The sequence below is a fragment of the Lynx canadensis genome, chromosome E2 (assembly GCF_007474595.2).
Source record: "Lynx canadensis isolate LIC74 chromosome E2, mLynCan4.pri.v2, whole genome shotgun sequence".
In the NCBI taxonomy this organism is placed as follows: domain Eukaryota; kingdom Metazoa; phylum Chordata; class Mammalia; order Carnivora; family Felidae; genus Lynx; species Lynx canadensis.
Genome location: NC_044317.1, coordinates 4,556,979 through 4,571,104, shown reverse-complemented (window position 1 = coordinate 4,571,104; position 14,126 = coordinate 4,556,979). Strand labels below are relative to the sequence as shown.

General features: G+C 58.2%; 1 protein-coding gene across 1 annotated transcript; it reads left to right on the top strand.

Annotated features, from left to right (window-relative positions):
- The first annotated feature begins 546 nt into the window (after nt 1-546).
- On the top strand, nt 547-6,122 carry ADAD2 (adenosine deaminase domain containing 2). Its single transcript, XM_030299263.1, has 11 exons — nt 547-757; nt 866-1,009; nt 3,578-3,718; nt 4,040-4,087; nt 4,178-4,303; nt 4,391-4,541; nt 4,635-4,802; nt 4,932-5,161; nt 5,276-5,504; nt 5,761-5,881; nt 5,965-6,122. The coding sequence occupies exons 1-11, from the start codon at nt 547-549 to the stop codon at nt 6,067-6,069; spliced, it is 1,674 nt and encodes a 557-aa protein (XP_030155123.1). The 3' UTR covers nt 6,070-6,122.
- The last annotated feature ends 8,004 nt before the right edge of the window (nt 6,123-14,126 follow it).

Here is a 14,126-nt window from a genome sequence, read left to right as displayed (position 1 = left end):
GCAGATCCTTCAGATGCTGGGCAGCTGCTCCGACTGATAACACCTAAGGACTCCCCCCACCCCCACCCCATGCAAGCTTATTGGTTGGGGGCGGTCTGGTGTGATGAGTGTAGTTGGGGACATCTTGGGGCGGGAGCAAGGGTGAGGCTTTCGATGCGCATCCCCGGGCCCCTTCCCTGGTCTTCACTTCCAGGACCACTCGGGGTTGGGAGAACACGTAACGGGAACCTCGCCCTCCTTCCTCCCCTCCCCACTCCTTGCTTGAAGTCCCCCCGCCCAGGAAGAGGGATATTAGCGAGATCGCTCAACCGGGGCCCCGCATCCTGGCCGTGGAGATCCAGGAGGCTGGCCTTCCAATTGGCTGGGCAGGCTGTCCGACATAGCCCTGCAGGCTCTCATTGGCCAGCAGCGAGGTGGGGGGCGGGGCTTGCCAGGCAAAGTCGGCCGAGCCCCGTGCTCCTCACGTGAAGCCGCGCCAACGCGCGTAAAAGGGCGCAGTCAGGGCGAGATTGGGTCAGCTGTCCCCTCGGGTCCCCGCGTTCAGCCATGGCTTCAACAGCCAGCGCCGCCCCAGGCACGGATGACGGCGGCCGCAGGAAGCCTCGCCTGGCGGCGTCGTTGCAAATCAACCCCAGGCCCAGCCCCTGGCAGCCCTCAGCCAGCCTGGGCCAAGACCCCTGGGAGCCCGCGGTCGCCCCCAGTGCGGAGAACGACGACGACAGGGACGGGCAGCCCCAGGCCTCGGCAGCACTGGACGGTGGGCCCAGGGCGGGGACCGGAGTCAGGGAGCTGGGGGCAGCCCGGGCACGGGAAGACTTGGAGGCACGGATGGGGAGGTCCCCCAGGGTCTCTGTCCTGCCCGCAGGGCCCGCCGGGGACCTCCCGAAGGCGGCCGGACAGCTGGGCCTGCAGCTCAAGGACCCGCCGCCGGGCCAGGCCGTGGCCTTGCTCACGCAGTACGCAGCCAGTCTGGGCGTCTCCCTGGTCTTCCGAGAGGACCAGACGGCAGGTGAGGCCCCGTGGCCCGCGATCGCAGCGCTCCCTGGGTGGAGGAGGGACCGTGAGCTGGGCCTGAGCCTGGAGCCCCGCAGGCCTGCTGTGAGCCCCCCCAGACATCCAGCTGGCGAGGTCTCAGCAAGTCGCCCTCTGAAAGTTCCGACAGGTTAAGGGATTTGGCCCAAGCCACCCAGCCTTTCTGCGCTGTTTTTTTCTGAGGGCCAATTCCATGCAATTACAGTTGCCATGCCGACATTGTAGCTCCCAGAGTGACTTCTCAAGCCCAGTGTGATCATGGCAGCCCTGGATGGAGCTGTACTCGTTACCCTGTCCTTTCCTCTTCCTCAGTGTATCCCACCCCGCCCCCACCTCCGACACAGACACACAGAGCAGGACCCCGGGTCCCAAAACCAGGTTCCCTTATGCCAGAGCATTCCCAGTTTCTAAGGAGATGGTAAGAGAGTTATCTGTCCAGCTGTTGGGAGCGTTTGTACAACTGCCGAAGAGAACCCCAAGTGAATAGCCCAAAAGGTACCGTATTAAAAACGTACTTGGGGCTTCTTTTCATCATGGGTGGTAAGGCAGCAGGTGTGGAAATGACTGTCAAAGAGGAAGAAGTTCAGATCCGTAGGAAAAGGAGACAGACCTTGCCACATAGGGCCACAGGGGACAGGACCAGAACTGGTTGGGAGGCAGATGGGGGGAGAGAAAAACGCAGGGCCTTTGTTGGGGTTTTCTTGGGAAGGAATGGTTGAAGCAAGGTAGGTACGCTGGGTAAGCCTAGGATTGTGCAAAGCAAGGCACTGAGTAAGTTTTGGGCTTATGAGGGGATCCCTACTTGCCCAGTACCTGTCCGTGGGGTGATCTAGGGTTGGTGGCCGGGGTATGAGCTCTGGATTGGTTGGCTTCTGTGTCAGAGGTGCGTTTGCAGGGAAGTGGTTTGTCCTCTCTAGGAGTTAGCCAGTCCTAGGAGAGGCAGTCTCCAGGATCAAAGCCCCAAATTCAGAAGCATCAAGAATGCAGAAAATGAGAAGACGGGTTCAGCACAGACGATCATAGCTCATCTTCTTGGGTCCTGGGCCATGAGCCAGGCCCCTGTTGGAAGGGCTTCGGCCACATGAACTGAGTGTTCATGACTATTCCTTAAGAGGGGCATGGTATTGTCCCCATGTTACAGACGGGAAGACTGAGGCCAGAGAGGCTGTAGCCGATTTGCACTGTGTGAACCTCTGGGTTATATCGCCTCTCCCTTCTGCTTAGGATACCCCTGCCCCTTGTTTATGTGGGTGGGCGCTGTTTTTAGTTCTAGTTTTTATTTGGTAACGTTGTAAGGAATAGTAAGGACGAGCTCCTGGAAGCTCTTCACCGAGATTCAGTTAGCCTTTTCACCTTTGTTTTGTGGATGTCTCTCTCTCCCCCTCTTAATGTATATATAAATACATTATTTTTTTTTTTTCTGACCAAAGTTAGTTTACCCCTTGAATGCCTAAGTGTATTTCCTGAGAACAAGGACATTATTTTACATAACGACGGTGAGTGATCAAATTCGGGAACGAGAACACTGATGTAATGCTGTAACCCAACGACCACTCACACCCGCGTTTTGCCGGTTGTCCCGGTAATAACCATTTTCCCACGCGGCGTGACCTGTCACGTAGCTGCCGCGTCTCTTCGGTCTCCTTTTATGCGAAACCACTCCCCGGCCCATCTTTGTCTCCAGGAAAATTGATGTTTTTGGAGACTAAAGGCTGGTGGTTTCGTGGAAAGTCCTACCATTTGGGTTTATGTGTCTCCCCGGGACCGGGTTCAGGTTATGATTCCGGGCACGAGCGCACGGGGTAACCTCCTGTCCTTGGCTGCACTTGCCACAGGGAGGCCTGTGCTCTGTCCCACCACGGGCACCGTCAGCTGGGGGGGGGAGGCCTGAGTGCAGGCGGGGTTGGGGGGGGGGAGGTCCGCCAGGTGTCTTCACTTGCCCCATTGTGGTCAATCCGGCCCCAGGAGCTTCTCCGATGCCATTGCTCCTCCTGCACCCGCTAGGGGGCATTCCGGATGTCCTCCGACAGGGAGTGAATCTCTGCGCTGAGGCTCCCGCAACACGAGCCCAGACCTCGGCTAGTTGCAGGCAGTCCGGTACTTGGAAACGGATTCCTCTCTTAAAGGAGGAAGACGTTTTAGCCAAGAAACGGAAAGCGTGCTGCCGACCGAGGAGCAGAATCAGCGAGCAAATAAAACCGTTTGATGCCGTGCGTGAACGCGGGCGCTTGGAACACAAGCCCTTGGCCACGGTCCCCAGAACGAAATCCGTTCCTCGTGCAGGACTGCACACGGCGCGTTTGGAGTGCATTCAAACGTGTTGTATTTTGTGGTAGTCTTTTTAATATTGTTACTCATTTTTCACGTGTCATTATGTCGTTTGCAGTGAATGCCCCCCTCTTTTATTTTTCGTGGTTTTCTTTTGTGGCCAATAGGTGGCAGTGAGGGTAGGGGTGGGGTGAGGAGGAAGCGGCTGTGGCTCAGGTGGGCCCACTGGGGGATGGACCGTGGGCTCGCAGCCTCACCCCCCTCCCTCCTTCCTCAGACCCCTGCCTCCCGTTCTCCGTGTGCGCAGAGGTGGATGGCCTGCTCTGCCCCTCGGTCAAGGCCGGCAGCAGGCCGGAGGCCAGACAGCAGGCGGCGCTCTCCGCCCTCCGCTACATCCGGAGTCAGCTGGGGAGCCCAGGTGAGGGGGGCCGGTGACCCCAGTGGGGGCGTGTGCGCGGTTGGGGTGTCGCAGAGGCCATCTGGGCATCAGGACCTGGCCTGTGGGGAGCTGGGGAGCGGGATGTGAGCTGCCCCCTGCCCTGATTCCTTTGAAGCCTGCCCCCCCCCCCCGGGGGTGCAGGGCCGGCCGGCCAGCAGGGGACAGCCCAGGAATTTGGGGTTTCTGGAAGATGATCCGATCACACTCCCACCGATGGAACTTCTTGGCTTCCAGAAGGACAAAAAACCGGAGGGCAGGCGCTGGTACCCATGGCAACCTGCCCCCTTGTCTCTCTCCCAGAGTCCCCAGAGACCCCCAGCAGGCTTCCACTCGATCCTCTGAGTGTAGGTAGGTGGGCCCCCGTTGACCCGGCCCCCGTGGTGAGGAGAGGGGCACAGCCTGCGGGGCCCCCACCTCCCCCCTCCCCCCCACATGCAGAGAACATCCTGACCCACGAGCAGCGCTGCGCGGCCATAGTCAGCGCCGGCTTTGACCGCCTGGTGGACAAGACCTCCCCATACTGGGCCTGTAAGGGCACTGTGGCTGCGGTCATCCTGGAGAGAGGTAGGGCTCGCCCCGCAGCCTGCAGCCCCCACCCCCCTCCTGGGCCCCCTGCCTTGGCTGGCACGTCTCCGCCCCCTCGCCTTACAGAGGTCCCCGGCGCCAGGGGCCACGCCAAGGAGGTCTACCAGCTGGTGGCGCTGGGTACAGGCAGCAGCAGCTGTGCCCGCCGGCTGCAGTTCTCGGGCCGGCAGCTCCACGACGGCCACGGGCTGGTGGTGGCCCGCCGCGCCCTGCGCAGGTGAGGGGCGGGCAGGGCAGGCACTGGGGGGCAGCCCCGGGGCAGGACGCGGGGCCCCACGGCCCCAGCTGCTTCGCCACCTGCCTCTCCCAGGTTCTTGTTCCGGCAGCTCCTGTTGGCGACACAGGGTGGCCCCAAGGGCAAGGAACGGTCGGTACTGGCCCCCCAGCCTGGGCCCGGGCCCCCCTTTGCCCTCAAGCCCCGGATCTTCCTGCACCTGTACGTCAGCAACACCCCCAAGGGAGCTGCTCATGACATCTAGTATGTGGGGGGTCCCTCGGTTTGCCTGCATCGGGGAGGGCAGGATGGGGGGGCTGGGAGGACAGCCCTGACCCTCGCGTCCGGGGCCTACGCTCCCCCTGCCCCCCTGTCCCCCCTGCCCCCCTGCAGCCTCCCACCACCCGCTGAGGGCAGCCTCCTGCACAGCCCGTCCTCCCGCATGCAGGCCCACATCTGCGGGGAGCTGAGGCCCGTGTGCTACGTAGCGCCCGCCCTGCGCAACACCCACGTGGGCTGCCTCTCCACCAGCGACAAGCTGGCACGCTGGGTCGTGCTAGGGCTGGGTGGCGCCCTGCTCGCCCACTTCCTGCCTCCCCTCTATGCCACCAGCCTTGTCCTGGGTGAGGCCCCTGGTGGGGGAGGGGGCGGGGGGTGGGGAGCTGTGGTGAGGGTGGAAGGTGGGCTCTGGGTGGGGTGTGTGACTCAGACCTCGTTCCGTGCCTCTGTCCCCACAGCCGACCCCTGCCACGACCCCACAACTCTGAGCAGGGCCATCCACACCCGGCCCAACCTAGACGGGGTCTTGGGGCCCTATGCCCGTACCACGCTGCACCTGTTTGCAGGGCCCCCTGTGGCCCCCTCGGATCCTACCTCCAGTGCCTGCAATGGCCTGAGCCTCAACTGGAGCCTGGGGGACACCGACGTTGAGGTTGTGGATGTGGCCACCGGGCGTGTGAAGGCCGAGTAAGAAAGGCCGATGGGCGGGCTGGTGGTGAGGGGTCCCTGTCTCCCTGCCCACGGGGAGGGAGAGTACATCTGGTCCCCAGCTTGGTTCCAGTCCTAGCTCTGGGACTGTGGCCGGTGCTTCCATTACCCACCCTGTGACACCCGCGAACCCAAGATCACCAGGGCGAGAAAGGAGGTGGCAGGAGAGGCGTGGCGCGGGCCTGATAGTGTTTCTGCCATCGGGGATTTTCACACCTCCTCTCTCCAACTCCAGGGCCTCCCTCGGGCCTCCCTCCCGCCTCTGCAAGGCAGCCTTTCTCCGGGCCTTCCGCCAGGCTGCCAGAGCTCTCGGGAAGTCCTGCCTCCCGGCCTTGAAGACCTACGAGGCAGCCAAGGTCAGCGCCTTGCCACCCTTGTAGCCCCTCGGTCCCGCACGCCCAGCAGGCACGCGCCCCCCCACTCTCCTGTCCTGTCCTAGGCCGGACCCTACCAGGACGCTCGCAGGCAGCTGTCTCTCCTCCTGGACCAGCAGGGCCTGGGGGCTTGGCCCTCAAAACCACTCGTGGACAAATTCAGAGACTGAAACCGACCGGCTGAAGCGGACGAGGTCCCCGGGCCAAGCTGGACCCTGCTGTCTCTGGGGCAGGGTGGGGGGGTGCATGGGGCGCTAAGTTGGGGTTACAGGGAGGGGCCTACAGGGCGGAGGGTGGGGGGTGAGGACTATGGCACACCGGGACTTAAGTAAAAGTGTAGTTTCTGGGGGATTCTAGCTGTTGCTGGGTCTTTTGGGGGGAGGAGGGGGTCACCTGCAGCCCTCTTGCTTCCAGATTCATGAGTGCGGCGGGGCCCCCTAGCAAGCAGAGAGGGCTTCCAAGGAGTTGGACAACATGGAAAGTTGTTCTACAAGGAGGGGGAGAGCAAGAATGTTATTAGCAAAAACAAAAAACAAAACAGGATTATCCCAGGCATGGAACTTTCTAGGGGCAGAAGCAAAGTGTCTTATCATGCGGATTACCTCCTCTTTCTTTGGGGGGGTAGAGAGGACCCAGTGGCCGACTCAGTGGCTCTGGTTGAAAAATTCCTGACTGACCAGTTAAGGCTACCTTTCTGGGGAGAGTGAAACTGCAGTGAGATTATGATTAAACCCCAAACCCCGGTGTGGGAACTCAGGCTAAGCGACTCCATATTGGGCCTGTGGTTTTTGTGAACACGGAGTCACTTTATCGTGGCGCCAGCCGTGGCTCAGTCCTGCCTGCCAGCTCCAGGGGAGGCCGGGACCGGGGACCCTAAATCCCATGACTGGGGTCCTTCTTTTTTTTTCAACGTTTATTTATTTTTGGGACAGAGAGAGACAGAGCATGAACGGGGGAGGGGCAGAGAGAGAGGGAGACACAGAATCGGAAACAGGCTCCAGGCTCCGAGCCATCAGCCCAGAGCCCGACGCGGGGCTCGAACTCGCGGACCGCGAGATCGTGACCTGGCTGAAGTCGGACGCTTAACCGACTGCGCCACCCAGGCGCCCCTATGACTGGGGTCCTTCTAAGAAGAGACACAGACACACAGAGGGAGGAGGCCGTGTGGACACGGACCCAGAGACGGCAGCGCTGGGACCACAAGCCAAGGAACGCCGAGGATGGCCAGCCACTACCAGAACCTGGAGGGAGGCGCGGGCTGGTTTTGTCCCCAGAGTTTCCAGAAGGAACCAGCCCTGCCGGCATCTTGACCTCAGACCTCCGGCCTCCAGAGCCGGGAGGGAATAACTGTCTGTTTTAAGGCAGGTGGGGTGGGGTACTTGTTACGGCAGCCCTGGGGAGCTGACGGAGGGGGTCGTGCAGAGCGGGGCCTCGGTCCTTCGGTGCCGCCCCAGCTGTTCCGCCTGGGTGGACGGAGGGATTGCCTGGGCCTGCGGGCCTAGCAGGGCCTGGTGGGCGTTTTTCCTCGCTTTCCCTCCAGGGGGCTGTAGGGAGCCCACGGAGGGGGGGCTCACAGGTGCTCTGAGGGCCTCGGGCGGGGGGAAGACCATCCTCGCTGCACCTGCACGTGTCTGGACACCTGGGCACCCCGCCAACCTGGACAGTGTCCACGGAACAGGTGCACGGGCCACTGGGACGTCTGGAGACCCGGGGCCAGGGATGGCTGAAATCATGCCGGCCCCCCCTCTCTCCCCGGCCCCACACACCCTGCGGCTCGAGGCTCCCTGCACCCGCAGCCCTTTTAAGGCTCAGGACCACAGACTGCTCCCCCGGGTGGGCCTTGGAAAGCTGGGTCAACGGGGCCAGGCCAGTGCTGATGCCGACATCCTGGCATGGTGTCCCCTCCCTCCGGACCACCCCTCTGCCCCTGGGTGCGTGTGGCCTCTGCCAGCCACTTAACCTCAGCGTACTTGGGTCACCGCATCTAGACAAGTAATCGGGAGGGCTGCCTGGTGGTGGTCTCGAGGTGGGAGGTGCACTTGAAAGAAAGTGGTCCAGCTGGTGTGATTGCAGAACACCCAGGAAGCTGCTGGGGGGAGGGGGAGGGGAGGAGAGGAGCAGGGAGGGAAGGGAAGGGGAGGAGGAAAGGAGGGAAAGGGACGGGTAAGGAAGGAGGAAGGGAGGGGAGGGGAGGGGGGGGGGACTTGCGGGAGGGGGAAGGTGGGGAGGGGCTGCCTTGGCCCCTGGTGCTCAGGAATGCGCTTGTGCCCGGGGAAGTTTGAAGCAGGGGGGCGGCCCCAAAGCCAGGTAAGCTCTGGTTATCTTATTTGCCCGAGGAAACCGCTGGGTAATTTACCAGTTAGTCATTATTTCTCTAAAAGAAACTGCTCCGGGCCGACTCTGAAATAATGATTTCTCTTGGTTACTGTTTTCAGGGACGAGAGGATTTTTAAAACACCCAAGCCTATTAATTAGCCCGTTTATTGCACGTTGTTGTCCCCAGGAGATAATTTACATTGATTTACTTTTTGTACCCCGGGGGTGCCTACAGTAGCCACCCCACTCTGCAGTTTCAGGCAATGAGGCTTTTGATTTCCATCCATCACATAATCACTGGGTAAACAAGTTACTCAAAGTGACATTAACTCTGTTGTGTTCTGCTAAGTAAGGAATATTTGTTCCCGCGTGGCATAAATCTGCCTGTCCGAGCCCTTCCTCCCAAGATAGTCCTCATTTCGCACAGCGAGGACGATGACGAAGGCTGCTTTCGAAATGGAGAGTCTGTTAATGTCTTCTTGGCCTGACCCCCTGGGGGTGAAGTTTTGCCCCCATATTTATTTATTTTTTTAACGTTTATTGATTTTTGAGGCACAGAGAGACAGAGCATGAACGGGGGAGGGTCAGAGAGAGAGGGAGACACAGAATCTGAAACAGGCTCCAGGCTCCGAGCTGTCAGCACAGGGCCCGACGCGGAGCTCGAACCCACGGACCGCGAGATCGTGACCTGAACCAAAGTCGGACGCTTAACCGACTGAGCCACCCAGGCGCCCCTTGCCCCCATATTTAAATTGCGAGGTGATGTAATCTAGCTGGGCGCGACTCAAAGCCCCCCGCAAGTGAGTCAGCCACAGATACCATAGTCTGTGGGGATCTCGGTGGTCGAACTGGGAAGGTAGCAGAGTGGTGTGCCTGGCTCTCGGCCGCTGTCAGGCCTGTCTTGCTCCCAGCTCCCGGAGGTGGCCCCCTGTTTGTTTCTCCCGGTGTCCCCGGGCAGGGGGCTCCCACATAGAAGATGCCTGATAAACCAGCATTGAATGGAAATGAATGAATTATAGGATGTCCTCTTTACAGGGGTTGGTTCCAGAGAGAGAATAGGAACCTCGTGCTCGAATATGATGTCAGACGAGATTCTGAAATTTTCCATTTTATTGTGGCCCGGGTCATGATCTCACAGTTGGTGAGCTCGAGCCTCGCTGACGGCACAGAGCCTGCTTGGAATTCTGTCTCCCTCTCTCTCTCTCTCTCTGTACCTCCCCCGATTGCTCTATCTCTACCAAAATAAATAAACTTAAAAAAAAAATGGGCAATCACAGAGGCTGATGGCTCTGAGATGTATGTACGGGACTGAACAAGTGTCTTGGGGCCATTAGGAAAGGAAAACATTTCATTGCCTAGAGTTGGTGCTGGTCGAGAAGACAACGCGTGTGGATGTTGGTCCCGGCCAACGTGACTGGGGACGGAGGCTCCTTACCCTTGCCAGAGCCAGCGGCCAGGGTTTGGTGTGGACCTCTGACCTGAGGACGCCTTTACAAGCTGCTACAGGAAACGGGATGCAGGGTGGACCAAACGCTGTGACATACAACCCCGCAATTTCCGTGGCTTACTCGGGAGAAACTCTTCTCCCTCTGGTGGAATTGACGCAGGGGATTAGATGGCTATCTTGTGGCCACACCACTTAGGGCAGGGCCAGCAAACTTTCCATAAAGACCCAGAAAGTAAATATTTCCACTTGTGGGCCTACGGTCTCTATTGCAACGACTTGACTCTGTGGTGATAGCCCCCAACGCACTCTAGGCAATGAAAGGGCCGTGTGTTTCAATAAAACTTTATTTACAAAAACAAGAGAGGGAGACGTAGTTTACTGACGCCTGGCTTAGGGCCTGGAGTATTCCTCTGAATCTGCAGGGCTCGTGGGGTGAGGGCAGGAGGGAAAGCATAGAGGACCGTGTAGCCCCGTGCCACAATGGCACACACCTTTTCCACCACATTCCACGGACCGGAACCTTGGCCGTGGCTCCCCTACCTGCAGGGAAGCTGGAAATGTGGAAGAGGACTGGATGTTGGCAAGCCTGTGGCAGCCTCCGCCTCCGGCCCCACCAGGAAGGGAAAAGGACAGCCTCGAGGTGGTTGGTAACACAGGGACAGGCCCTGGAACCGGCAAAGCTGAGTGTCAATGTCAACTCTGCCCTTACCATCTGTGGGACCATTCCGTGTCTCCATGTTCTCATTTGTTAGAGGTCGCTTCGTGGACGAAATAAGGTGCATGAAGTCTTGGCCGGGGGCCTCGCACAGGGGAGACTCTCAGAGACCGGGGGCTTTTTGACAGATACTTAACACCCTTGGGGCCCCTGGCTGGCTCAGTCGGAGGACCGTGCAACTCTTGATCTTGGAGTCGTGAGTTCAAGCCCCACGTTGGGCGCAGAGATTACAAAATAAATAAACTGTGAAACCCACCAACGAGCTGAGCTGGTGAGTGTGTGAGACCCAGAGCAGAACCAAGCGCCAGGACGTCCCTCTGGACCAGGAAGCCTGCTTCTTTCAAAGACCAAATATCCTCGCTGTGGAATACTGTCTTACAGGGAGGATTAGATCTTAGCACCATCTCTGTAGTGAGAGAGAGCCCATTGGGAATATACATATATGTTACAGGGGCTTCTGGAAGGCAGTAGGAAGTAGAGATTAAGAGCAGAGAGTCTTGGGGCGCCTGGGTGGCTCAGTCAGTTGGGCGTCGACTTCGTGAGTTCGAGTCCCGCGTCGGGCTCTGTGCTGATGGCTCGGAGCCTGGAGCCTGTTTTGGATTCTGTGTCTCCCTCTCTCTGACCCTCCCCCGTTCATGCTCTGTCTCAAAAAAATAAATAAACGTTAAAAAAAAAAAAAAAGTGTAGAGTCTGGAGCCAGCCAGACTGGGTTCAAATCTGGAATCCATCACTGTTGGCCAGGTGACTCAGGCTATTCACCCAACTTCCCTGAGCCTCAGTTGCTTTGTCTGTAAAATGGGGATAATCATACCTTCCACAGCGGGTGCCATGAGAATCCAGGGATGCGTGTGAAGTCATGGGGCAGAAGGTGGGGGCAGCCATCCCCCTATACATGTTGTGATTGTCCCAAATCACGTGGTCGCTGCCCAGTACCTCCTTCTCTTTCGGAACGGTGCCCCAATTTTCCTCCAGGAAGACTCACCCTCCCCATTCTCAGCCATGTGGTTTGGGTGGGATTGAATGAGCCTATCTTCGGCTCCAGGGCGAGCCCCAACTCGAGTAAACCCATCAGTGTAGCCACAGAAATTGTTTCAGGGCTGTGGCAGCAAACCACTCAGCCAGTAGGACTCAATGAAAACGCATGCTTGGGATTCTGGGGGAACAAAAGGCTTCTGCCTTCCGTGGGCTTGATGGAACGAGGGCTGTGGGGCTTGGAGCTTGGGCAGCCCTCTTGTAGCCATGAGGGGAGCCTGGGGGTGAAGCTGACACACCGAGGGAGGCAGAGGGAAGATGCAGAGAATCTGAGCTTGTTTGATATTGATGACATTGGCCAAACACCTGGAACAAGCCCTACCTGACTCCATCTGGATTTTCAATTATAAGAACCAGTCTGTCTCCTTTTGTCTGATTGCCTGCTTATTTAATGAAGTCTGAATAGGGTTTCCCGTATTTGGAAACGAAACATCCCTAACTGGTATTTCTGGGTCTGTCCTAGAAAGCGTTTAAGCTGTACCTGTTGGGACACCGGAATAGGCATCCGGATGACAGGAACTTTACTTTCATACAATAAACCTTTGGCGTTTTCCTGGGTACACCGTCTCCCAGACAACTGGAGTGCGGACGGGCTTGAACTCTAGCAGCCCGTGGGGCTGATCCCACACCCTGGGTGTACTGCCTTCCCTTCCCTGACTCGCTTCTCTCTCTCCAGCCAGTATTTACCAGGGTCCCGGATAAATCACCTGCATGTATGTCCTTGACTCAGGGTTTGCTTCTGGGGGAACCCAAAGACCTGGGAGAACCGGGTGAGACCTCCTCAGAAGCCTGTCCACGTTGGGCCCCAGCATGTCCCCATGTCACTGGCGTCCTCAAACTGTGCTCTTCCTTCCTAGGACTTACCACGAGCTATGCTGGTCTGGTCCAGTTCATTTCCTTCTGGAATTATCTGTGGTCTGACCTCCTGCGTCCCGGCTTCCTCTCTACTCAGGACCACACCAGCACCTGCCGGGCTAACCACCGCGTCTGCCGGGCTAGAACAACACCCGGCACATCGCAGACACTTAAGCAATACTGCCCGGAAACCAACTATTGTCCCTCCCAGTCGGTCTTGGCTGTGGCCCAGGGGTGGATGACCCCTGACCCCTACCACCCCTCACCCAGCGGCCCCGTGACCAGACCTGCCCCAATACAGCAGAGAAGCCACAACATCACTTTTTAATATCGTTTAATGTTTCTCTTGGAGTTGCGGGGGGGGGGGGGGGGCGGGGGGCAGGGGACCCCTGAAGCTTGGGACTGCCGAGCTCCCCAGGGGATCTTATTTTAAGCTGGTCATTGGCCAAGTACAGTGGAAGCCTTTGGAACAGCAAGATTGGCTAATTGTAGCTTGGGGCGCCCAAATTCGTTCCGTTCCCTGCCGCCCTTGGTTTTGTCCCCGAGAGCAAAGGTGACTTATCAAAGTCTCGCCACATTTTTCACGTGTTGTTTGGTGCAGGCCACCGCCAAGGCAGAGCTGGGCTGAGTGCAGTCTCAGGCGGGGCCCCTCGGATGACCAGGGAGCCACAGGGCTCTGGGGGACAGCCCTTTGTTTCATTTTTAGCTGACATCACGTTCCTGGAGGGGCCCCTTGGTTAGAGGTCAAATGCCGGGTCGGGCAGGTGCTGGCCGAGGGTCGTGAGGCACAGAGCTGAGGCCATCCCAGCTCTTTCAGCTCAGGTTGTGTGAATTGCCACATTACATCCCCTTCCTGAGGCTTCTTGTCCACACGCGTAAAACGGGCAGGTTCTGAGAATCCGTGCGGCACGTTGCCCCCAGCTGGCAGGGTCGGGGAAGGAGGGAAGGGACCAGAGGCGAAGAGAAAAGTCCAGCTCCAAGCCTCATCTGCAAGGGGGACACACTGTCCTCGCACAGGCGGCCCAGGGTGGCCTGTGCAGGCCTGGCCTTCTGGCACGTTCTATCTGGCCTGCATGATCAGGGTTCCTTTTGGTTTCCTCTGAATGTCTTTGGGCCCAGCCAGCGCTCCCGGGTTCTCCTTCCCTTTCTCCCTCTCCACTCCCATGCCAGCATCTCGCGGTCTGTGAGTTCGAGCCCCGCATCAGGCTCTGTGCTGACAGCTCAGAGCCCGGAGCTGCTTCAGATTCTCTGTCTCCTCTCTCGGCCCCTCCCCCGCTCGCACCTGTCTCTGTCTCTGTCTCTGTCTCAAAAGTAAATAAACGTTAAACAAAAAAATTTTTTTTAAAAAGGAAGGGCTATATTCATCCAAAATTTTGGTGTCAGAAATCCCACAGAAGGCTGTGGAAACAGTCCAGATTATGGGAGGCTAAAGAGATAGGCTGCATAAATGCCTTATCCAGCTGATGCCGGACCTATCCTGATCGGGGGAGAAGCTATAAAGGATATTATTAGGTCAACTGACAACATTGGAACAGACAGTAGATTAGATTAAACCATTGCATTGAAGGTAAACGTGCTCATGTTGATAACCGTACTGTGGTTTTGTAAAAAAAAAATATTCTTACTCTTAGAACAGCTATCGCCCCCTTCTCCCGCAAAGTATTCCGGGTCTCCCTGGCTCTCCAGCTTAAAACGAAGACAGTGGTTTACCTTAGAGCTCCCTCTCCTATTTTCGGGGGGGAATCATGGATTCCTTTGAGAACCCGAAGAAATCACGGACACTTGGCATTATGAAATGCACATACATACACACGCTTTGTTGGTTGTCACCTCCAGAGACTCCCAGTCCCCTCTTGGACGGA